Raw genomic sequence first — 23,954 nt, 5'->3', positions numbered from 1 at the left:
CCAAACATACCGTTGACACAAGGCTTGGTGACAATCCTCGAAACCACCGCCACAAATCATCTGCGAGATGATATTTGATCCGACTCGCCTTCCTTTGTTGTGAATAGGCTTTATATTGGTAAATACGATTTGTTCAATTCCAATTTCCATAATTGGTAAACCAATGGTGGTTTCCTGATTCCTGAAGCGTAAACTTTTAGGATACGAAGTATCAATTTCATGCGCCCATTATTTGACGTCTCTAACCTTTATTGTATTTATTAGGTCATATTACTATACTGCCCACTGTGAAGAAGATTTCAAAACCTTTTTCTACCTACCTTAGAAGAGTGAATCCGATACGGTCATATCCAAAACTTCTTTCGTGGGTCCTCGTTGACGAAAGCAAATATCTATGATCATTTTAATGATCAATCCTTTGTATATTTGCACCAATCGCCATCAAAGCCCCGCGAGGGCTGATATATATTTGCACCATGTCTCCGTGAGGTACTGTTGTAGTCAAAGCCCCGCGAGGGCTGATATATATTTGCACCATTTCTCCGTGAGGGACGGTTGTAATCAAAGCCCCGCGAGGGCTGATATATATTTGCACCATTTCTCCGTGAGGGACGGTTGTAATCAAAGCCCCGCGAGGGCTGATATATATTTGCACCATCTTTTCCGTGAGGGACGGTTGTAATCAAAGCCCCGCGAGGGCCGATATATATTTGCACCATTTCCCTGCGAGCGACAGCTGCGCGAGGGATGTTTGTAACTAGAAATAAGTAGGGCCTGCCAAAAAATGCTTAAGAGACACCCTGCGAGGGTGGATTTGACCTGGCTAACCCCTGCGAGGAGTAGTGGCCACATTTATGTATTCTGCTTCGAGCAAGAATATACCTTAGTGCTAATATAAAATTAGCAGTAAATAATCATTTAAATAATATAGCAATTAACAAGGTCCTTTAACTTATTTTCCAATGTTAGCGACAACTGTCCAGGATGAATTAATAAGAATTGATTTGACAATGGTAATTAATTATTATGTTTATATTAAAAAGAACTAACTATTTAATAAATTCATAATTCAAATCAATTCACTAAATTTTAAAATGAACTTCGATTCATATTTATTTTTGTTCATGCAATCGATGTAACATTTAGTTGCTTTATATCCGTTAACATTCCTTACGAACGCAACCATACCGTCGTAGGACGTTATATTTAATTGAACAAAATAATCTCCACTCACCCGCAATTTTTTACTTTTTTGTCAAGGTGTACAAGTTTATAATATTATTCTAAAACGTTAGAAGTGAATTGTAAATCCTTTGAAATAAATGTATCTAAATCTAATTTATATTAAGGTATCTCGATAATTATTATACGATAACCCTTTCAGCACAAGTTCAGTAAACCAAAGAATTTAATTGTAAAATTTTGGTACTTACTCGTTTAAACAAAAAAGTTGCATCATTTGAAACATAGGAAACGTAATTTTCAATCAAATTAGCCGTGTGTAATATGTCTATTTTCACATAAAAACGGATCAGAATAATACTCATAAAAGGACACGTATAGACTACGGATAGTTTTGAATGTGTGGTACATTCATGGTACGTATCTACTATACATGAGCGAATTCCATCATTATTCAGTTGAGCGGTAACTCCCGTACGATTTATAAAATAATATCACAACATGTTCTGACATGTCGTGACTTCTTGGAGCTGACTCATCTCGTTCGATAATTTTTAGTAATAAACTATTACATATAGGAATTCCGAACCGTTCCTAGTGATAACGACAATGTAATAAAGTCGTAGCAATGGATTGTATGCCTGTAAAGCTTTGAGTTGGCTCATATCCATACTAAGTAGGTATTAATTGTAATTTTTCCAAGAAAAATTCACTTGTAACCTTGTAATAAAAACACATTATTAAAAATGAAATAAATAATTAAAAATATCTATATACAAGAGAGGGTATTTGATATATCTAGTAATATCAAATAATCACAAAAGTAATATTAACGATTCGAGTAAAGCCGAACGGTAACACCGTTAAAATAGCTTTACTCACAGTATTAAAAATTCAAATATTAATTAGTACATATTGCATAATGAAATATTTCAAAAGAAAAGTTACTATTTCAAGTAAAATGTAACGGTTGTATCGTTAATTTTAAATATCTTTATTCATGCTATTAAGTATTTAAGCATATTGAAAAATAAACTATTGCTGAAGGATTCATTAAAAACCTCAGCATTTTAAATAAAGTCCAACGATTATACCGTTGACTTTAAAGATTTTTACTCATTTTTAAGTAAAATATTATTAGAATAGATGTAAAAATAACTCACTGTACCGATCCGACGGGATACACTTTTTAACACTTTTAGCACTTGCTTTAAGCAATACTTAATACTTAATAGCACCAAGGTTGTAGTCTTGTAGACAACCTTCTCGCGGCGGAAGCTAGACGCCAATGAAAAAACATCCAGCGCCCGCACATTATCGTGCGCCCCGTCACCTGGTGGAGAGGTGTGCGAGAGAGATAGCATATATACAACGGAAAGAGAGGGCAAAATAGGCGGAAAAAGCTAGGTGCCTTCTCAATGAAGTAAGCTTCAAATTACGGTCAAGTGTTTAATGTCGCATTTTTTTCCTACAATAAAATTGGAAATTCTTCTGACTATTTAAATTTGTCTATTTGCTTAGATTTGGATTTTGAATATTATAATATGAAATAATTTATAAACTGTGCCAAAATATTGCAGTGGAAGTTTTTTATACTTACACATCATGTTGTTCAATCCTAACTGCTGTTTACCAAATTATGTTTAAGTTTGTGCCGAGAATCGAGATTCACAAAATTGTTACTAACCAACGATTTTTAAAAACTTATATAATCGGGTGTTCGAATAAATTAAAACCTACATGACGTAACGGGAGTATGTGAAATTGTATGAAAAATCATCAGATATTCTTATAACTAAGTAGTGAGTTTATTTTCATATTAATCTATTGTGAGCTGATTGTTCCTGTTTAATTGTGTGCATGTTAGTGTAATAAGAACTCGTCTCCTCAACAAGTATGAATTTATGTATATATCAAGAAGTGTTCTTCCCAGCAGCGTTGTTGTATAAACAATAATTTATTATATAAGTAATTAAATTTATAATAATGTGAAAAATAAACGAAAATAAAACGCAAACAGTTTGATACTTTTTCTTTTACAACTTGAAGTCTTAACTTTTAATAAAAGTACTTATGCATTTGTGTATCTATGTGTAAACGTTTATGTGTTCGTGCATGCATTTGCGTGCGTATTTGCGTACGAGTGTGTTTGCGTGCCTGTGTTTGCGTGCCCGTATTTTCGTGCATGTGAATTGCGTGCGCGTGCGTGATTGCGAGTGTGTTTGCGTGTGCAAGTGCGTGCGAGTGTGTTTCCATGTGTGTGCGTGTCTACGTAGCATGTGTCACATACCATAGCTGCCGTAGCCCTGCGCGGGCGGCTGCGCGTGCTGCGTGTAGTTGTTGGTGGCGGGCGTGTGTGTGTGTGCGTGTGCGTGTGTCACATACCGTAGCTGCCGTAGCCCTGCGCGGGCGGCTGCGCGTGCTGCGTGTAGTTGTTGGTGGCGGGCGTGTGTGTGTGTGCGTGTGCGTGTGTCACATACCGTAGCTGCCGTAGCCCTGCGCGGGCGGCTGCGCGTGCTGCGTGTAGTTGTTGGTGGCGGGCGTGTGTGTGTGTGCGTGTGCGTGTGTCACATACCGTAGCTGCCGTAGCCCTGCGCGGGCGGCTGCGCGTGCTGCGTGTAGTTGTTGGTGGCGGGCGTGTGTGTGTGTGCGTGTGCGTGTGTCACATACCGTAGCTGCCGTAGCCCTGCGCGGGCGGCTGCGCGTGCTGCGTGTAGTTGTTGGTGGCGGGCGTGTGTGTGTGTGCGTGTGCGTGTGTCACATACCGTAGCTGCCGTAGCCCTGCGCGGGCGGCTGCGCGTGCTGCGTGTAGTTGTTGGTGGCGGGCGTGTGTGTGTGTGCGTGTGCGTGTGTCACATACCGTAGCTGCCGTAGCCCTGCGCGGGCGGCTGCGCGTGCTGCGTGTAGTTGTTGGTGGCGGGCGTGTGTGTGTGTGCGTGTGCGTGTGTCACATACCGTAGCTGCCGTAGCCCTGCGCGGGCGGCTGCGCGTGCTGCGTGTAGTTGTTGGTGGCGGGCGTGTGTGTGTGTGCGTGTGCGTGTGTCACATACCGTAGCTGCCGTAGCCCTGCGCGGGCGGCTGCGCGTGCTGCGTGTAGTTGTTGGTGGCGGGCGTGTGTGTGTGTGCGTGTGCGTGTGTCACATACCGTAGCTGCCGTAGCCCTGCGCGGGCGGCTGCGCGTGCTGCGTGTAGTTGTTGGTGGCGGGCGTGTGTGTGTGTGCGTGTGCGTGTGTCACATACCGTAGCTGCCGTAGCCCTGCGCGGGCGGCTGCGCGTGCTGCGTGTAGTTGTTGGTGGCGGGCGTGTGTGTGTGTGCGTGTGCGTGTGTCACATACCGTAGCTGCCGTAGCCCTGCGCGGGCGGCTGCGCGTGCTGCGTGTAGTTGTTGGTGGCGGGCCAGGCGGGCGCGTGCGGCGGCGCCTGCGGGCCGGGCGGCGCGCCCCAGCCCTGGTAGTTGCCCGGGCCCGCGCCGCCGCCCGCCGCGCCGTACCCCGCGTACGACGTCTGCCCGGGCGACGTGCCCCAGCCCTGGTACCTGCAACCGACGCGCACAGCTCAGTGAACACGCTTCACTTGTAGCGTCACGTCATGTGTTGCCACGTGACGGCTCCAAGTGGATACGATTTTCGACCGATATCCGAATCGGTGGTAAATGTTAAAAATATGTACCTAAGGACGTTTCAAAAGTGCTTCTAGAAGAAGTCTAATTGAATAAATAAATGTTTGAGTTTGAGTTTGATATTGGAGTCGATATAAATTGGATAGTTGACGTAGCATTGGAGTTTAATACTTACTCTATACATGACTGATTTCAAAAAGGTTGGTCTGATCTTTTACATTGAAGACGATATAAGTATTTTTTTTTTATAGACACAAATTACAAACAATTTTTTTATTAAAAATACAGTATCACAAACATTTTAAATAACACTATCGCTGTTAGGTACAATATCATATAGTTTTCAGAAAAGAAATATCGCAAACTTTGTAGACACTAATGTTTATAGAAACAACGTGTATATGCTGATTTGCTGTTGCTATCCCACAAACATCTGAACGTACCAACAACATAGCATTGTAGGCACTGCCTGGATGTGGACACATACAAAAAATATACACATTCAAAATCAATACTATATAGTAAAATGACGACGCAATATTAGAAGCGGAACGTGAAATGAATATAAAGTACTTTTGTATCTGTTCAAATTCAGAATTCATTGTATAAAATGACCTTTACGAATATTATTTTAGACAACAAAACTTAACATTTTACAGCTTTATTTTTCTTACATGAAACTTTTTCTTTAAACAAATAAAAGATGATTTTAATAAATACTAATATTATAATATAACAAAGTTAATAAAAACAGATTTCAAAAAGCTCCTCAATTTTTCTAATATATCTGGCTGTATAGACCAAACGATATTCATGGAGTTTCTTGCCGATTCTTCTCCATAGATACTGCTTTCCGAATCGGTGGTAAATGTTAAAAATACTATGTAATGACGATTCGAAAGTGCTACTAAATAGTAGTCTAATTGAATAAATGAATGTTTGAGTTTGAGTTTATGTTTGAGTTTGATACACAAATCAAACTTCAACTCACCCTTGCATAATGTTCGGTCCGGCCATCGGCATGTTGATCGGAGGGCCGCCCATCTGGCCGTTGTGGCCCTGTATCATGTTCATGGGCGCGGCCTGCGGCGGGCCCCACTGGCCGGCGGCGGGCTGGTCGCCGGGCGCGCCGCCCATGCCGCCGCCGAGCCCGCTGCCGCCCGACCCGAGCTTGCCCGACCCGTCGCGCGGCTCCGCGCGCTTTATCTCCACCTGGACAAGTACGGATGTGTAGAACACCTACTGACGTTTATGTCGACCTAGTACTACCTACATCTGGATAGTAGTGTAGAACACATAATGATGTTGGTATAGACCTAGTGTAACCTACACTTGGGTAAGTTTGTACGTGTAGAACAAAACAGTGACGAACCGTATTGTAAAAAAATACAGAACGACGTGATAAATGATTTTGGTGCAAATACCGACTTAGAACACGTTATCTTAGAACTGAGATTGTCTCTACAATTCATGTACAGTGTATCTATAGAAAAACTGTATAAATGAGTTGAATGTTACGAATTAAATTTTTCGCCAAGCAGTCTGCACTATGTAGTTAAGAGACAGTACTGTCCTTGACTCTCAAACATACGTGATATAATTATGTACTCAAAATATAAAAAATAACACTTCTATATAACATTACAGTAGTCTATTTATTATGTTATGTTTTTCCTTTATCACAGATATATTGTAGAAAATCGGTATTTTAAACGTTTCTGCTATTCATGATTTCTATAAAATTCGTATCAGATAAGAAATTTAAAGGTACACATTTATTTTCAGACCTATGCATTGTTATACTTACAAGACGTATTGTAAATGAACATGAGGTAACTCGATAAAATCTTCAGCACTTATAAAATATCGTATATAATAAGTACATAATATTATATTTAACAGGAAAACAAACTTTAGGGAAAAACAACTGCGGTATTAGAATTATAACGATTTTAATTAAAGCGTTACGTAATGTTTAAGTAACGCAAACTTAAATCGAAAATAGAATGTCTTGAAATAAAATTCAATTAAAAATAATAATAATCGACCGAATGTTAGCCGATTTAATGACTCAGATAATAATTTTCTTTTAAAACGAAGGCCATCGCTGATTTATTATTTTTGGCAGTGTCACCCTTTGCCCTAATTTCTTTTGTATCTTATTAATTATCTTTCAAATACAATTAAGAAGATATCACATTAAATTTGACTACTAATTTTTTCTTGGAAATTCTCGATGCCATTTACTTTTGACATAATATCTGCGATCTGAATGGAAAGTCAAATTATAACGCGTTTCATCTAATTACTATGCAGAAATTAATCGAAAAATTATAATATTTAATTTTGGTCAAGTCCATTAGTATAAAATTGTACAAGGAGGTAAGCTTACAAAAAGATTGACCAAATTTAATTCACAAGTTTATATCTATTGAAAATTATACCTAAAATGGGTGTCATTGTATACAGCAAGCTTCCAACCACAGCAACTCATGATGATTTTACACAGAAACTGAATTAAATTGAAATGTTAAACAAAGATCAAAGTAACATTTTATGTCAAGACACATTACCTGCTTCCCATTAAGGTTAATGAAATGCTCCTGGGTCACTCGCTCCACGGATATCTCATCTTCAAACGACAGGAAACCGAAGCCTAGAAAGAAACTATGCGTTATTCACCATGCTGGGACTATAGTATTGATTAAGTGTTACATAAAATATCGAACCGTTTCAATATTAATGAGGACACATGTGTTGATTTAATTTTATTGACCAAGAAAATATGTATATTAAATATAACGAAATCAAGGGATGTATTAGCTCACTCACGTCTTACATTCTTTACATTTCTTCAAAATATTTAAAAAGAAACTATATTCAATATAATATGCAACTAGATAAACAGCTACTACATATTTTAAGTAAATTGAAATACCACACGGAATTATGCGCGAGACAAAACAGTTGAGGTCGTTGCCCTTAAATTGGACAATGTTTTATAAAATGTCGCAAATTTTGTAGACACAAGTGTTCAAGGGAACACAGTGTATATGCTGATCTGCATTTACTATCCCACAAACATCTGAACGTACTAACAACATAGTTATCGTAAGCACTGCCTGGATGTGGAATATTTTATACAATCGTTTTTACAATGAGAATATTATGTTTTTAACTTATCTTTTATTAGGTCTTAGGTCTAGGTTAGATATATTTTATTAGTTCCTCGATCGCACTACTGACGTATTTAAAGGTTCGATCTATAAAAATAAATAAAAAAATGTATGCGTGTACTAGAGTACACTGACGTAAGAAGTGAAACTTCTTTATGACCTTAAAAATGTCACGAGTATGGCGTAACGCAAAAATGTCACGCATACGGCGTAACGCAAATATGTCACGCGTACGGCGTAACGCAAAAATGTTACACTAAATTTTTGTCCAACCCCGATAAAGAAGTTTCACTTCAATAACTTCGACGTATACATATTTTCAAACATTCCATCCAACTTATCTCATTTTAAAAATGTATAAGTACCCACCTCTAGATTTCTTCTTCTCCTGGTCGTACATGATGACGACCTCCATGACCTTGCCATAGCGTCCAAAGAACACTCTCAGATCGGTCTCCGTGATGTTGGAGGGCAGACCGCCCAGGAACACCTTGGGGTAGCCACCGCCGCGCTTCGGCTTTTGCAGGGTGCGTGGGTTGCACGGCTTTGGATCGATTGTCCTATAAAACATTCCCATTTCAATATATGCCACGTTGATCACGCGTCACGTTAAACCGAACGTGATTGAATTCCAATTTCATTAATGTACAATTTAGGATAGATTATTCCAAATTCATCCCGTGCGGCATCCGGGAAGAAATGGGGTGGCAAAATGAACCGATGTCACAGTCGGCTGCTCATTTATTATACACGAGTTGTAAACATAATATTTTATCACAGCATAAATCAAATATTGTGTCGGATAACTATTCAAGTCGTGAAAAGAATGTACTTAGCTAAATATTTAATCAGTATTGATTGTTATGACGTCAATTTTCTTTTAAAACAAGTCGCATTACTTTATAGTTTATACTACACAGATATGATATAAGAAAATCCCAGATTCCTATTATGGAACAGATATCGAGACGAAGGCGTTACGTTACACACAGATAGCCCACAATAGCTTTTCTCATAAAGCGGACCGGTATTATCCTCTCTGTATGGGGCATTGTTTCGCATTTCTGGGATGAATAAAGCTCTTAATTGTACACTTTTCATTTGTCTAGATAGATTATTATACAACTAGTTGAATTATTGTTCGCCCTAAAGTAAACTTATTTATAAATTCCTATTTATAATTCAATAGTTCTTTTTATAGACAGACATTTCTTACAATTTTGTAATAAGAGCATGGGAAAATTAACTGTTTTATCAAGGTACTACAGTAAATGTTTCAACATGACGTCTAGTTAAAGATAAAAGATGTATCTACTAGAGATGTTACTATGTGTAAATGAAGCCCCGAAATATCTCGTGTTATGGATTTAGTCATTAAATAATAAGAACTGCTGAGCATTTAAACCAAATGTGTAATTAAGTACACACGGAAACAGCCAAAATCATTAAAATTTTATGACTTTTAGTGAATGTGTTTTTTGGTTTGTTAATTTTATTTAGTTCAATGCTCTGAATTCGATTTAAATTTGGAGAGCAACAAAATAGCGTCAAGTGTTTGAACAAAGTCATTTACAACTGAGGACCGAGCTAATTTAATTAGTATGTTTATCTATTGAATCAGAAACACACACAGCTACGTCACGTAACATCATGTTTAATATCGTATCTGATATCAAATAATATTATTATATTATTTGTCTCAAGTCTCGATAAAAACGGTTCATATTTTCGAGATATTATGATACCTATTAACATCATTTTATTTATTTCTGCGTGTAAAATTGATAACAAAATATATAAATTATATTTAGTCGTGCCACAATCCTTACTTAAGCGCTATAATAGGGGATTGTGTTTTAATTTGCTGCTGGCATGTATCCGCACCTTTATTTGAATATTTTATTAACTTCCACGAATATCGTTCTAATCGTATATAAATTGAATTCTAATCCTACGTGCCAATCTCACACATTATTCCGCGTAAAAAAAAGTCTACACGCATCGCTATAAAATCAACGTTATCTAATAACGCCAAGGTAATAAATCAAAACCAACGCCGGCAAATTGGCACGTACCAGATAATTTGACATCTTTTCAGTGTCGTTTTACCTAAATCATTTATTGTACAAGCAGTGATGGAAAAAAATCGTTTGTATAACACTCCCCACCCCATCAATTAAGCAAACCAACCCTCCACATTGGAACAATACTTTATACAATAGCCTAGTTTTGTTATAATACTATCTGAAAACCTGTCACAATAAATTCAAATTGAATGTCGCAGTTGTCTTGCTTTAAAAATTGTGCTGTTGGAAATTTTGTAGACACAAAAGTTTATAAAAACAATGTGTATATGCTGATTTTCAATTACTGTCCCACAAACATCTGAACGTACCATCAACATTGTGTTGTAGGCACTGCCTGGATGTGGATATTGTTAAGTTAAAAGCAATAACAGGATCAACTAGCGCATCTGTGAATGCACGGTTTAAACGAGGAGACGCTTTAGTATAAATTCCTTAAAAATGGGCACGGCAAGCATGATGCTATAATATAATATATTTTATCTAGTACATCCAACTACGCTGGCACTGACACGTAAACAATAAACATTGTGTTCAGTGAATGGGTTCACTAAAAAAATTCGCGGCCAATTGAATCTCCGTTAGCATGACGTCGCGAAATGGTGACGCGGACGTTACCAAAAAGTACTGTTATCAATCAAGAGGTCCAGTGTCTGATTAATGTTAAATTATAGAAGCTAGTTCGATCTCGCTGCTGTAATTTAAATACGTGTCCACAGATGTGAATATCGAAGAAAAGAATGATAACATTTTCTATGCACGTGTGTGATTTCATTGTATATTTAATAATGTTAAGTAGTTAATGTAGCATGCGGGGTATTTACATAGAAACCATTGTATTTAACAGTCTTAGCGACAAAGACGTGGAAATGCGATGTTATCTGCTTATCTACGATACGATAGGCTTTGAAGGTGTTTTAAATTAGCTTCCGTCTATCAGGGCGTGCGTACACGTGCTATATTTTTTGTAATTAAAACCCCGTATAGAGCATTTCATTAAAGAAACGAATCTTAAATGGCGGCACTTATCATTCCCTCTCGCTTACACACGGCCGTACGGCATGCAAAAAATAGGGAAAATTAAAATCACTAAAATGTATTTGATTTTCCCTATAATAGTTTTTATCATAAATTTACAATGACAATTATGTATTTGCGATAGTAAATAATGTTTTATTCGAATTTGACAAAATATGTTCTTTGGGAAAAGTTGGTCAGTTTTATGGGCTCATTACAAGTATTATAGGAATTTTGTTGAATACACAAGTACCATAACAAAGAAGTTTGTCAATAAACAATTTGAAATTGAAATAATTAAATAAAAAAATTAATAAAAATGATCTATTTAAATTATTTTTATTTTCTTTTTTACTGACCCTACCATATGTCAGTGTCAGCTTTGGCCGCCATTGAAGATTCGTTTCTTTAATGAAACGCGTTTTACATGATCACATTATAAATTACAGAGTTACCAAGTCAGAAAATCGTACCTAATTACGTGCAATAATATTAAATGTTCAGGAGGCTAATGCAAAATTAGTGCAAAAAAAATTGCAACTTTCATTATTGTAACAAGAAAAGTAAGAGTACATATATTATGTTCTAATCTCAGAAACAACTTTCCAATTCGGATGAAACTTTCACTAATGTGTTATATTTCTTTCCGGTAATAGACTGAATAACCTAGTCCATTTGTTAGTACCTAAGTTTACTGAATAAAAATAAAACCTCAATCTAATAACAGGTAATTGCCAATTACGCTTCTAAAAATCGAAATCTAATTTAAAACTAATAAATGAAAAGATACATTAACTAAAATCTAATAAATTGAAATCGAAATATGTAGTCCTTCAGCCCTCTTGACATCCTCACGCTCCATTTTACGTCAAGTCTTTTGTCATAGCATCTCTTATACGATATATTACGTATCTATAGATATTAGAATACCCTGTTAGGTTAATAATAAAATACCTAGTAATAAATAAATTTTATGTAACTTAGGTAAAAAAATTTAATCAAATTACAAATTTAGATGAATTTAACACACTGATAAATTATATTCGGAATTAATGCAAATTGATTTTAAGCCCAGCAAATGTCGTTGTTTGTTCACCCCAGCTTAAGTAGGGGCTAGTGAAAAATAATCAATATTCAACGAGATACACCCTCGAGGAGCGGCATCCGACTTGGTCGGCGTTTTTAACATACGCGTGTTAAATTCCAACTTAAAAGGGTTCTTCAGCAAAAAAATCAAATCGTAGGTATATTATTACTTGTATGTTTATCGTGTCTATACCACAGTATTACCATCCTACAGTATGGCGACGAATGTACTTGTGCAGAGAAACGGAGGGGAACTGGCGGGGGGTCGGGCGACACGGGCCGCTTAATGCAATCACACTGAGTTTGCATTAACTATCGCGAAAGGATGACGCAGTCGTATTTTTTGTGTAATAATTTTATTATACATAGGTACTTACATATTCTATTATGACGCGCAAAAACTGTTCCGTTTACGGATGTAAATCTACATTGAAATCCCAGAAGGAAACAATATTTCAGAAAGATTGTATTAATTGTATCTGTTGAATTAAAATCAAAGCTATGTATATGTTGTCCTCATTATTTTCTAATCAGATTGTACATCCCAATGCGAATGCATTACTTAGTTAAATGGTATAATATACAATTAAGAACATCCAAAAATAAAGTGTCCACGTAAATAATATTTAGCAGTGCAATATCTGTAATTATATATTAATGAACAAATAATTACATCAGATTTAATAATCGCAATTATTTTGAATGTACATATGAATAAATGATTTCATCATAATATTAATAATCAAAATTGTTTTATTTCCCATTTGTTGCAACCCTAGCGTATTTTCGTGTGGCAGCGTAAGTACCTACGCTGGCGGCGGCATCGTGCGACATCAAAGGCGATTCCTTACTGTAGGAAATAATATTGTAATACTGTGTCTATACTATGAGTCAACAATAAAGTATTTCAAAATTTTATAAAATTCGTTCACAATACAAAACAGCTTACCAAGGTAAAGTCAAATTGTTTACTCATGTGTTTGTAATTTCCGAGTTTTAGCGAGTCCGTGAGTTTATTTCAGTATATTAATTGGGTCATCACAAACGCTTTATTACTTTTGTTATGGGAAAAAATGACGCTTTTGAGATAATTATGGTTAATGTCATCTTAAATATAGAGATTAAAAAAACCTACATTTCATCTTTCAATAAATATGAATTAAATTTCAAAACTACATAGGTATATCTATATATAGTTTTTGTTGCTAAGTACATATATTATTTTGATTCCAAATTGGAAATGATTATCATATAAAATTATTAAATACAAAAATAACAGAAAATGTTTGTTTGTCACATGTACATAAATACCTAAAGATTGGTGTATGAAATGTTTAATGTAAATGATGCAATATCTGTGTAGCAGTAGAATCCCTTAATTAAAATAATTATAGATAAGTAGTTTTAGTAGGCGGTACCTACTTTATATTAAAAAAAACAATGGGTACAAGACAGCTATAGGTGTACTTGTTAAGTCCACCTGTTGATACTAAAAACAATACCTATATAAATCAATATAAATACAATCATGCCTAAGGAATTTTATAAGGATTTACTTTTAAATCACTTTTGAATTACTAGTAAAAAGTTTTGACAGTACTAGCTGAAAACATGTCTATCTGGTTTTTTTAAGTCTACAAGGTAATACACCTTCACATGAAGACATCTTTGAAGATTGCTTAATACAAATTATGCTGCTTACTGCTGTAAAGGTACATAATATAGAACATAAGACTTTGGAAGACACTAACCTGCCATCAAGTTGATGGGGACCGTTCTGCAGCACTACATTCACTAGGGATGGCTCGGCAAATGTGACGAAACCGAATCCCCTAGAGCGGCCAGACTCGCTGTTCTTCATCACGACGCAGTCGATTACGTCGCCATAGCGCGAAAAGTAGCGCTGAAGATTCTCCTGGGACGTTTCCCATGATAGCCCACCGACAAACAGTTTTCTGCGCAAATTGGAATAAAGATTAGTATCGCTCGATGATTTTCTCCTTTGACACACTATACTTATAAAGTGTGGGTATCAGTACTATGGTGTTATTTGTTCAAACTGAAAACTTTTGTTTTATATATTGTTACTATCAAAACCTGTAAGATTACATGAATAAGAATCTGGAGTTTCTAGTATTATTATACTTATTAACAAGTTGCTTTATTAAATTTATGGTTATGGAGTGAATATTCAAATTTCAAACATCATCAGAAAAGTTTAATTAGTCATAGGACCAAAATCTATGATCTACTTAGCAATTGACTCAAACATTTGGTAGATATATTTCTTTAGAATTATACATTATGTTGACGGATCCCGAATAATTTTTATGTTGTTATAACCGATTACCATTCGGAATTAAAACGGCCGTGAGTATTTTTCAACGATTTATCGACAAATTAATTAAATTAAAGTTTGTTACAACATTTATCGACGATATTTTAATAACGGGTGTTGATGACGCAGATCACATGAAACGATTAATGAGAGTGTTTGATATTTTATCGCAAGCGGGCCTTAGAGTAGCCCCTAATAAATGTAAATTTTTTCAGAGATCTGTTTCATATTTAGGACATGTTATTGATGCGCATGGATTAAGAACGGAAACAGTAAAAATTGATGTAATTAAATCAACGCCTGTACCGTGTAATGTGTCACAATTAAAAGCGTTTTTAGGTCTCGTTAATTACTATGCAAAATTTTTACCAAACCTTAGTACAGTGCTATATCCTTTGCATAATTTATTAAAAAAAAATGTTAAATTTATTTGGTGTACTAATTGTAATAACTCTTTTAAAGAAATCAAGAGAATGTTGTCAGATGACCTGGTATTGGTCCATTATAATCCAAATTTACCATTGCGCTTATATTGTGACGCGTCGCCGTACGGTGTCGGCGCGGCCCTGATGCAGCGCGACGCTAACAATGCACCCGATTCCGAGCGTCCCGTGGCTCACGCGTCACGTACCTTGACTGCGTCCGAACGTAACTATGCTCAGATTTGTAGGGAAGGCTTAGCGGTTATATTTGCTGTACATAAATTTCATTGTTATTTGTATGGCAGACAATTTACTCTAATAACTGATTGTAAACCGTTAGCAAATATTTTTTATCAAGAAAAAAGTATTCCGCGCATGGTGGCGGGGCGTTTGCAGCGTTGGGCGGTTATTTTAGCAGAATATAATTATAGAATTGAGTGCGTTCGATCAGATAAGAATTGCGTGGCGGACGCATTATCGCGATTGCCGTCCAAACAATTAGACGCTGCGGTATGTAACAATGAATCATTTGAATTTTTAAATTTTGTTGAAAGTTCTTTATCGATAACTTACCGCGACATAGCTCAGTCGACAAAGAAAGACATAATTTTATCTAAGGTACTTATATTTTTAAGGCAAAACTGGGAATTTTGTTTAGATGATAAATTTAAGTTATATTGGAAAGTACGTGACGCCCTTAGTATTGAACAAGAATGTATTATGTTCGGATTACGAGTAGTTATACCGAGTGATTTACGCGAGCGTGTATTATCAGCTTTGCATTCAACTCATCAAGGTATCGTGCGCATGAAATCATTTGCGAGAAGTTATGTGTGGTGGCCGGGGTTAGATAAGGGTTTAGAGCGTATTTGCAATGATTGTCGTACGTGTGCGATGGTTCGGCCGGCGCCGGCGCGTGCGGCTACCCATCCGTGGGAGTGGCCGCAGATAGCTTGGTACAGAGTTCATGTAGATTTTTTAAGCCCAAAACTGAACGTATATTATTTTATTCTCATTGATGCATACTCTAAATGGATTGAGGCATTTTTGGTTAAATGTACAAGTGCCGATGTTACTATTAACTGTCTTAGAGGGATTTTTCGGTTATCCTTATGAATTAGTTTCGGACAATGGTCCACCATTTAGTAGTAAACAATTTGCTGAGTACCTAGGTGTCGTCCATGTTAAGCATATTTTAGTTTCTCCTTATAAACCAAGTAGCAATGGGGCGGCTGAGAACTCTGTTAAATTAATTAAAAATTGCCTTAAGAAAGCGGAATTAGATGGCGTAGATTGTGATGAAGCCCTGCAAAATTTTCTATTAATGTACCGTAATACAAAACATTGTACCACAGGGCGTTCGCCATCTGAGTTGTTACTTAAAAAAAATGTTAGGACTGCGTTTGATTCACTTAGACCCGATTTGAATGAAATGATTCGACAGAAACAACGCAAACAAATAATATCGAATAGACCGACTCGTGAGTTCTCACTTGGTGATAAAGTACTATTTAGAAAATATAGAAATAATAAATCATTCTGGGTAGAGGGAGTTATTTTAGATAGACTAGGACCTCTTTCCTATAAGGTGGGAGAAGGGAAAATGGCACATAAAAGACACATTGATCAACTCAGAGTTTATAAAAATTATTCGGGATCCGTGGAGCACAGTAGCCAAGAAGACGATGAGTGTGAAACTGCTTCTAAAATCGTTACTACCTTTCCCACCGAAGGTGGCTTAATGTCATCTCGACCAGATACATACAGTGTCTTAAACGATCGTCCAGTCCGGGCTCGCCGAGCCCCGGTTAGGTATGGTTTCGAGTAAAATCTATTGCGTTAATTATATGGACTTTGTTTCATAGCTAAGTTATTTATAAGATGTTCTACTAGCATAAGTTCAATGTTGTTTTAGTTTGTATAAGAGTGCTCGATACGGCTATGTAGTTATATTTTAGTTATAAATACTTTACATTTATATTCTTAAATATATTTCGATTGGTGTCGGGGAGATGTAGTGTATTTGCATTATGAATTATCTGTGCGTGATAATATTTACTAAGTGGGTATTTGAAAAATAAAAAGTCAGTCTCGATTCTAGCCGGTGTGCATTATTTATTCCCGCATTGATTTCCTCATTCATCTTTTAAATATAACAATTTATAAGTTTCTTTCAATTAAAAATTGAATATTTATTAAGTGAAGGAAAAAAATTAGCTTAAGTCTTTGAATATAGTCTTATCAAACTTCAACATGGTAGATGTTTACCATGACCTATTGTCACTTAAACATTATTATAATGACTATTTGAATATTGTTTAAATAAATACTATATTCACATCCTGGTCTGTTAATTAATGTGTTACGGATTCATCTTTTTATTTTTTCTTTATTATCCATACCTATTCATATAGATATTAAAACTTTCAAAGTAATTATATTTTCTCATTTCATACCAAGTAGTCTTGTTATAGACACCAAATGAAAATTAATCAAAAATTTACAATCACTCAATGTATAGCAATGACCCAAATATATTATTATCTCAATATATTTTACATTTAAACTTAAGTAGCCACAAAGTGATAAGAAGAATGATGCTTGATTATGTTGATTGTAATGGTTAAGAAAATGCCAAATAAAACTGATAATACTTGAATCATTAATGTAGTTAACATTTTTAGGTTATTAAAAAACATTTTAGCATTTGTCTATATGTGAATGTATGTATTTGTTTAACCATATAAATAAGTAACCACATATTTTAATCATGTTTTTTTAATTGTTTGCTGTTAACGATTTCGTAGTTTGAATGAAACTCGTATTTACTGCGCAGACGTGTCAAAGTCGACCGACCAAGCGATTTCGCGTATAAAATAGTTGATAATGAAAGTAAACATTTATTTATGATTTATAAATGAAATTAATTCAACCAAAGATTCCTGAAAATCATCTAGCTAAGTTACCATATGTAAATGAATCAGCATGTTTTAGCACAGTAAGGTAAATGAGGGAATAGCTACGCGGCACTTCCAAAGCCGTTCTATTAACCTCATTAAAAAAGCCGCCTTTATCAAAACGTGAGGAATTTAAACTGTGAAATCGATAATTTGTTTGCAAAAATGCCACAAAACAGTTTGATTCTTGATAAGAGAAAGCATTGAATTCGTCACAGAAAGGTTATTTGTCGAAATAACATTTCCGCATACTTGTAGATTATAATTACTGTTATATAAACAGTTTATGATAAATAATGGCCACATATAGGGAAATAACACATAAATTTGGTCATTTGTGTAATGGGAAAGTATAGCTGCCATGATCGCTACACGCAAGGCGCACGGACAGGCTTGGGGTCGGTGGCCGCTCGCCGGTAAAAGGCTAATGAGCGTATATGAAATGTAACCATGGGATTCTATAACAATTCGTAATTAGAAAAATAAAATGACACTGAAACGTCCTTTTACTAAATCAAAAGACCTTTCATGACGATAGCTTGGTAGCCTTGCTGGCTATATGTGAAATGCGACACACCAAGCGAACATGCAGTTTGACCTATTATAGTTTGCGTACGTAGGATAACATCAAAATTTCAAGCAAAACATATATATTATTACATACCCCTTCTCGTCATCGTCCATGTCTGGATTCATACGCATAACTTATTACTAATTAAAAATAATGGTTGGCACCGGTAAGACACCCAAACCACACAAGCACAGACCCACACGAATGATATGGCGGACCAACCACTTCCGCTATCTCAAAAAGTCATGGAAAGAGGATATAGTCAATTGACAACCCTTTTTAAAAGTATTGCAAAAATAATAACTTAAACGCACAGATAGAAATACGAATTTAATGAAAATTTTAGTTACGTTTTTGGCGTAAAAAATAATTAATATTTTGTTAATATTTTCTTATTTTTACAAAATAAAAAGTTTCGAAATTCAAATAGATACGCGTAGTTCCTATACTTTCACGCAAGATAGCGCTGACAAAGTGTTGCCATAACAAAAAGACACAATTTTGTCAAATCGTTTTGATTTGAATGAATTTATTAAAACTTAATTATTCATTTTAATTATAATAAGTATAAAAGAAAACTAACTTTATTTTTTAAGTAAATAAAAAATATAATAAAACAGCATAAAATTCATGGTTTAAAAATATGTACCACTCACAGGGTTGTATGTAGATGTATGTTTTGTTTTTATCACGTTTTTATGTAGTTTTATGTTATTTGGTTTATAAAAGATAAAAAACTTTTTCAAAGTGATAGAAGCAATGAATGAAAATAATTTATTTAATTTCTATTAAGGCCAAAGGGCGTGCACAATATGTGGACTGAAAAGGTTCTGCTCTTGTTCTACTAGGAAGTAACTATAATTTATTTATTTATGCAAATAAATGATTTGAATAACTTGTTTTTATGGTTTAATATTTACACATAGTTACATACAATTATTTTAAAGGCGTCTAGAAAATCGTGAAAAATGATAGGGATGGTTTTGATGCAATGATATAACACGTAGTAATAATACGGGATAAAATTGTATTTTAATCAAGTAGGTACACAATATTTCTTTTTATCATAATATTATCAGATAATCATTTAGTGCTTATCTAAGTATCCATTACCTAGTTCTATAAATTTGTTTTACATTACAGTTCTTACGTACTTTTTTGTCGTTTTCGTATCCTAAATCTATAAAAAAATATTTGATTTCCAGTGGTAAAATGTCGTGGGACGATTGCAATATTATTTTGAATAGTAATAATGGTGTTTTTTATACGGGAGATGTCGTTACAGGTGCCGTAGCCTTAGAATTTAAAAAGAAACAGAGGATAAAAGGTTGCTAAATTTAGTTATTATCAAATTTATTATAGTTACTTACTTAAGTATTTATTTTGGGTTATCTTACATCGAGATTTTAAATTTGTTTTTTTTATTGTTTTTAGGTATTAAGTTTAAAGTTATAGGAACAAGTCAGGCAAGTTGGACAAGATCATCACCAACGATTCCATACATCAAAATTTATTCAGAGAAATCTAAAATTTTTTACGTAAATATTGATGTTTTTGGGGAAATCAATGGTAAGTTCTAAGTTCTAACGAATATTTAATATAAAAAATAAGAGAGGTAGGTACCTATTGGTATTTTTGGTATTGGTAGCATGTAATGGTCGATTGCAATAATTAATTGATTGCAATATGTTATATTTTAATAATACTGCAGAAAACCATTTGTCTCTTCGTCTACCTGCCTGTACCCATATGCACAGGTAGGTTGCATCCCTATTCAAGTTACTATTATGTTTTAAATTAACCGTTTTCCAAAAATATGAAGAATAACTATTAACGCAATAAATATTATTAACTTATATTTATATTCAGCAAATTCACCACTTGTCATTAATGGCTGGTTTACACAGGCTTAGTATGTGTTTAGTTATTAAGCCCGTGTAAACCGGTCCTTTAACAGTCATCAATAATGGGTACTTATTCCTTTATGTATGAAACAACGCCTAAATTAATATACTTTGTAATGACTTTCAGGTAAAACAGTAGAACCAGGAGTTATCAATTTCCCGTTTCATTTCGCTCTGCCACCTGACGTGCCTTCCAGTTTTAAAGATACAATAGCAAAAATATTTTATCGAATTATAATTCAAAGCAAGATAGCATTTAAAATAAGACAAACAGTTATTTATCCTCTATCAATTATTTCGTCTTTAAATCTCAATCAGAACGGGAATTACAGTGTGAGTAAAAAATCTCAAACTTTTTTAACCAAGCTTTCTGTTCGATTTAACTTATATAAGGTATCCGATTTCGCAAAATTTTAAATAGTAATAATTCTAGTTTAATTTTAAACTTGCAGTTACAGTCCTTTTTTGAAGTAAGTAAAACATTTAAAAAGTTTGATGAATTTTCGTTAATTATTCGAACGTATAAGGGCGTGGCTATAAAACAAAGACTACCATTCGAGGCAATAATAAATAATGATAGAAAAGTAAAAGTTACAAAAATCACTGCAACACTTATTCAGGTAAGACGTAGGTATCTTAACATTTATTCATATTGAAAAAAAAAGTATACACGGTCTTATTTCTTAAAACTTTCAGAAACTGGAATACAATGTGTCTTCAGGCTACTATAATGCCGAGAAAAAAATTAAAAAAGTTGAACATAAAAATCTAGTAAGCTCACTTCGGGAGACTTGTAGTTTTTTTATGGACATACCTCAAATACAACCGTCTTCAATAAACGTACCAAATACAATGGTTAACATATCGTATATTATCAAGGTAAGTTATTATTTTAGAATAGAATAAGTAGGTTATTAATTTAGTATAACTATTATCTCCATTTCAGGTCAAAGCATGTTTTCGGTTTCATTGGAATGTAAGCATGGACATCCCACTTGTAATTGGTACCACACCAGTAATTTATTCGTAATAAATTATTTCAAAAATATTATTTATTTATTTATTTATTTATTTATTTATTTATTTAGGTACATCGACAGATCACGCATACATCATTCCTTAATATTAAATACAGAGTAATAATATTCTAATGCTTGACCCTATTATAGATGTACACAGCATTACAAGAAAAACGGAAGATAAATGTAGTCAATGAGGATGTTTTATACAACTAAAATATGTATATTAGTTCAATATTGCTTAATTCTAAGACGTGATGTGATATGATCTGTGCACCTTTCGTTTAAACATTGGCAAACTATCGTGAAAAATATCAAGGTTCGGAGCTTTAGTGAGGAGTTCATTGTAGGTTCTTAATAAGCGATATACTGGAGAGTTTGAACCGAGAGTTGTTCTGCAAGTTGGAATGCTGAAAGTTCGGATAGGTTTTCTGGGAATCGAACGGGGAGCATTAAGGTTGATGTTCCGACCGTCCCTCCATACATTTTTGATTACCTCTAAACACTTAACACAGACACTATTTCTTTAAAACTAATCATTTTATCACTTCTCTATAATGAAATGTGTGCGCGTTCGACCTTTTTAATCAATAATTTACAATATTTACTTAGAAAAACAACAGTAAAATACCGGAAAAATTTGACACTTCTACAGTAGTGTGCGTGACTTTTGCCAAGCGAAACACGACATAAAGCACGACATCTAGCGCATAGACTATATACTTATTACAGATCTAGCGCGTCAATGTCTAAACGAAAGGCGATGTTTAGACATTGACGCGCTAGATGTCGTGCATTCGCGTTCGTTATCTTATGCATAATGAGCATAATTCTAATAAATCAAAGTTCTGTGTAAAAATTGAGTAATTTCATTTCCAATCGTTCAAAGAAAATAACAATAAAATAAAATAAAACTAATGACCTTAGAAACTATGTTTTTTTTATTTATTACTCATTATTGTTCGTCCGTCGTAGGTCTGTAAACTGTATTGTACACTGAAGGTAAATGGTACTGTAGGTACTTTAGTTCGGCGTCGTCGCTCGTCGGCTTGATATAAAATTACATTCTTGATTTCATTGACACGCGCTATGATTTGCGCGCGGAATTTCTTGTGTTGTGAATTTATTTTTGTATGCTATGCATTTTAATTGATTCAAATTGCAATGTTTCTCTAGTATGCATTTGAGACTATATTGTAAATTGTAATAATTGATCGTGGGTATAGTAATTAATTATTCTAATAACGCAATTAGTAATATATGTATTTTCGGTGGGATTCAAAACAAAAAATTGGCCCGTGATTTTTATGAAATTTCACCACATTGCAAATCACATCAATCATAGTTCATACACATGTATGACGAAAGTGATTAGTATTGTGGCTAACATTGACTCATCAGTTCATCACTGAAACCAGTGATAAATCAGTACCTATATCATATTGTGTTTGAATATTTTTAAACAATGATATAAGTATACAATTATTATAAATCGGTAAACTATCAAAGTAATCACAAACTTGCAAACATTGGTAAAATGTCCAGTAGTTTATGAGCCTATTCATTACAATCAAACAAACAAACAAAGTTTTCCTCTTTATAATATTAGTGTAGACAAACACTATGAATACGATCACGAATGCAAATTCGGGGATTTTCTAATTATTGCTAAATAATAATTGAATTCGTTTTGAAATACTCTATAATTTTTAGTGTATAAATAGACATTTATAATGTGGTGCTCATTTTTTTTGTACTGCTAACGCTATTGTAGGTACCTATTTTCGTTGTTTTATTTCAAGTGAACACGGCCATACAATTTTGTCACGAGCCGCCTATGATTGTAGGTACTTTTGTTAGGCTCCTTCGTCGTCCGCGTCGGCTCGAAAGTTCTTGATTTCATTGTCACGCGCTATGATTTGCGCGCGGATTTTCTTGTGTTGTGAATTTATTTTTGTATTATTATTATTTTTTATTTATTTTTTTATTTTATTGATTCAAATAAAATATTTCACTAGTATGCATTTGAGACTATATCATACTATATTGTATTATGTATAATTTATCGTAGGTATAGTTATTCTTATAACGCAGTTATATTTTCGGTGGGACAATTTGACCCGTGATTTTTCTGAAATATCACCACGTTGCAAATCACATCAATCATACACACGTATGACGAAAGTATAGTGGCTATAATTGACTCATCAGTTCATCACTGAAACCAGTGATAAATCAGTACATATATCATATTTTATTGTGATTGAATATTTTTTAAACAACGATATATACAATATTATTATAAATCGGTAAACTACCAAAGTACTTCCGAATTTTCAGACAGACAAACAAGTAGTTTGAACACGCAGTTTTCTTATACTAGTAGCAAAAATCAAAACCATAATATTATGTTTCCCTACTATATTTTACTAAAAGTCGAGTGCGTCGAAATCGTAAATAATAATATGTTTTTCACCTTCCTGGTTATTTTCCCATAGTAAATAGTGTTTTAGGTTTGTTGTTGTAGGTAGGAATAATAATAATTATTCTTACATGTTGGTTATGAAATGTATATTGAA

At 34.6% G+C, this 23,954-nt stretch overlaps 2 protein-coding genes across 8 annotated transcripts in view; one reads left to right on the top strand and one right to left on the bottom strand.

Moving 5' to 3' along the window:
• The window catches only part of Hrb27C (Heterogeneous nuclear ribonucleoprotein at 27C), a 36,636-nt gene extending 17,934 nt beyond the window's left edge, over positions 1-18,702 (bottom strand). For all 7 annotated transcript variants that reach the window (XR_016317113.1, XM_089707258.1, XM_089707252.1 and 4 more), the window contains exons 1-6: positions 18,546-18,702; positions 13,916-14,119; positions 8,347-8,537; positions 7,375-7,457; positions 5,793-6,013; positions 4,518-4,717 (exon numbers count right to left, since the gene is read on the bottom strand). Coding sequence is in view for 6 of the 7 variants with exons in the window: in XM_089707258.1 (XP_089563384.1) it covers positions 4,518-4,717; positions 5,793-6,013; positions 7,375-7,457; positions 8,347-8,537; positions 13,916-14,119; positions 18,546-18,583 (937 nt within the window). In the remaining variant the exon portion in view is untranslated. The remainder of the gene's footprint in view (positions 1-4,517; positions 4,718-5,792; positions 6,014-7,374; positions 7,458-8,346; positions 8,538-13,915; positions 14,120-18,545) is intronic.
• Positions 18,703-19,626: 924 nt separating this feature from the next.
• Positions 19,627-21,386, top strand: LOC149480129 (uncharacterized). Its single transcript, XM_089707611.1, has 6 exons — positions 19,627-19,779; positions 19,887-20,021; positions 20,484-20,689; positions 20,809-20,976; positions 21,053-21,235; positions 21,303-21,386. The coding sequence occupies exons 1-6, from the start codon at positions 19,665-19,667 to the stop codon at positions 21,384-21,386; spliced, it is 891 nt and encodes a 296-aa protein (XP_089563737.1). The 5' UTR covers positions 19,627-19,664.
• Positions 21,387-23,954: the final 2,568 nt, after the last annotated feature.

This window comes from Colias philodice, chromosome 19 (assembly GCF_061535455.1).
Source record: "Colias philodice isolate Cphi_HAF_F1 chromosome 19, ilColPhil1 Martin Lab GWU primary, whole genome shotgun sequence".
NCBI lineage: Eukaryota > Metazoa > Arthropoda > Insecta > Lepidoptera > Pieridae > Colias > Colias philodice.
Note: the sequence above shows the minus strand (reverse complement) of the source record. Positions and strands in the feature narration are given on the sequence as shown.

Bases quoted from the DNA above. Each gene is read 5' to 3' on its own strand.
- LOC149480129 (XM_089707611.1), top strand. From the start codon at position 19,665: ATGTCGTGGGACGATTGCAATATTATTTTGAATAGTAATAATGGTGTT. The intron at 19,780-19,886 runs GTTGCTAAATTT...TATTGTTTTTAG, and splicing joins AAAGAAACAGAGGATAAAAG to GTATTAAGTTTAAAGTTATA. The intron at 20,977-21,052 runs GTAAGACGTAGG...TAAAACTTTCAG, and splicing joins TCACTGCAACACTTATTCAG to AAACTGGAATACAATGTGTC.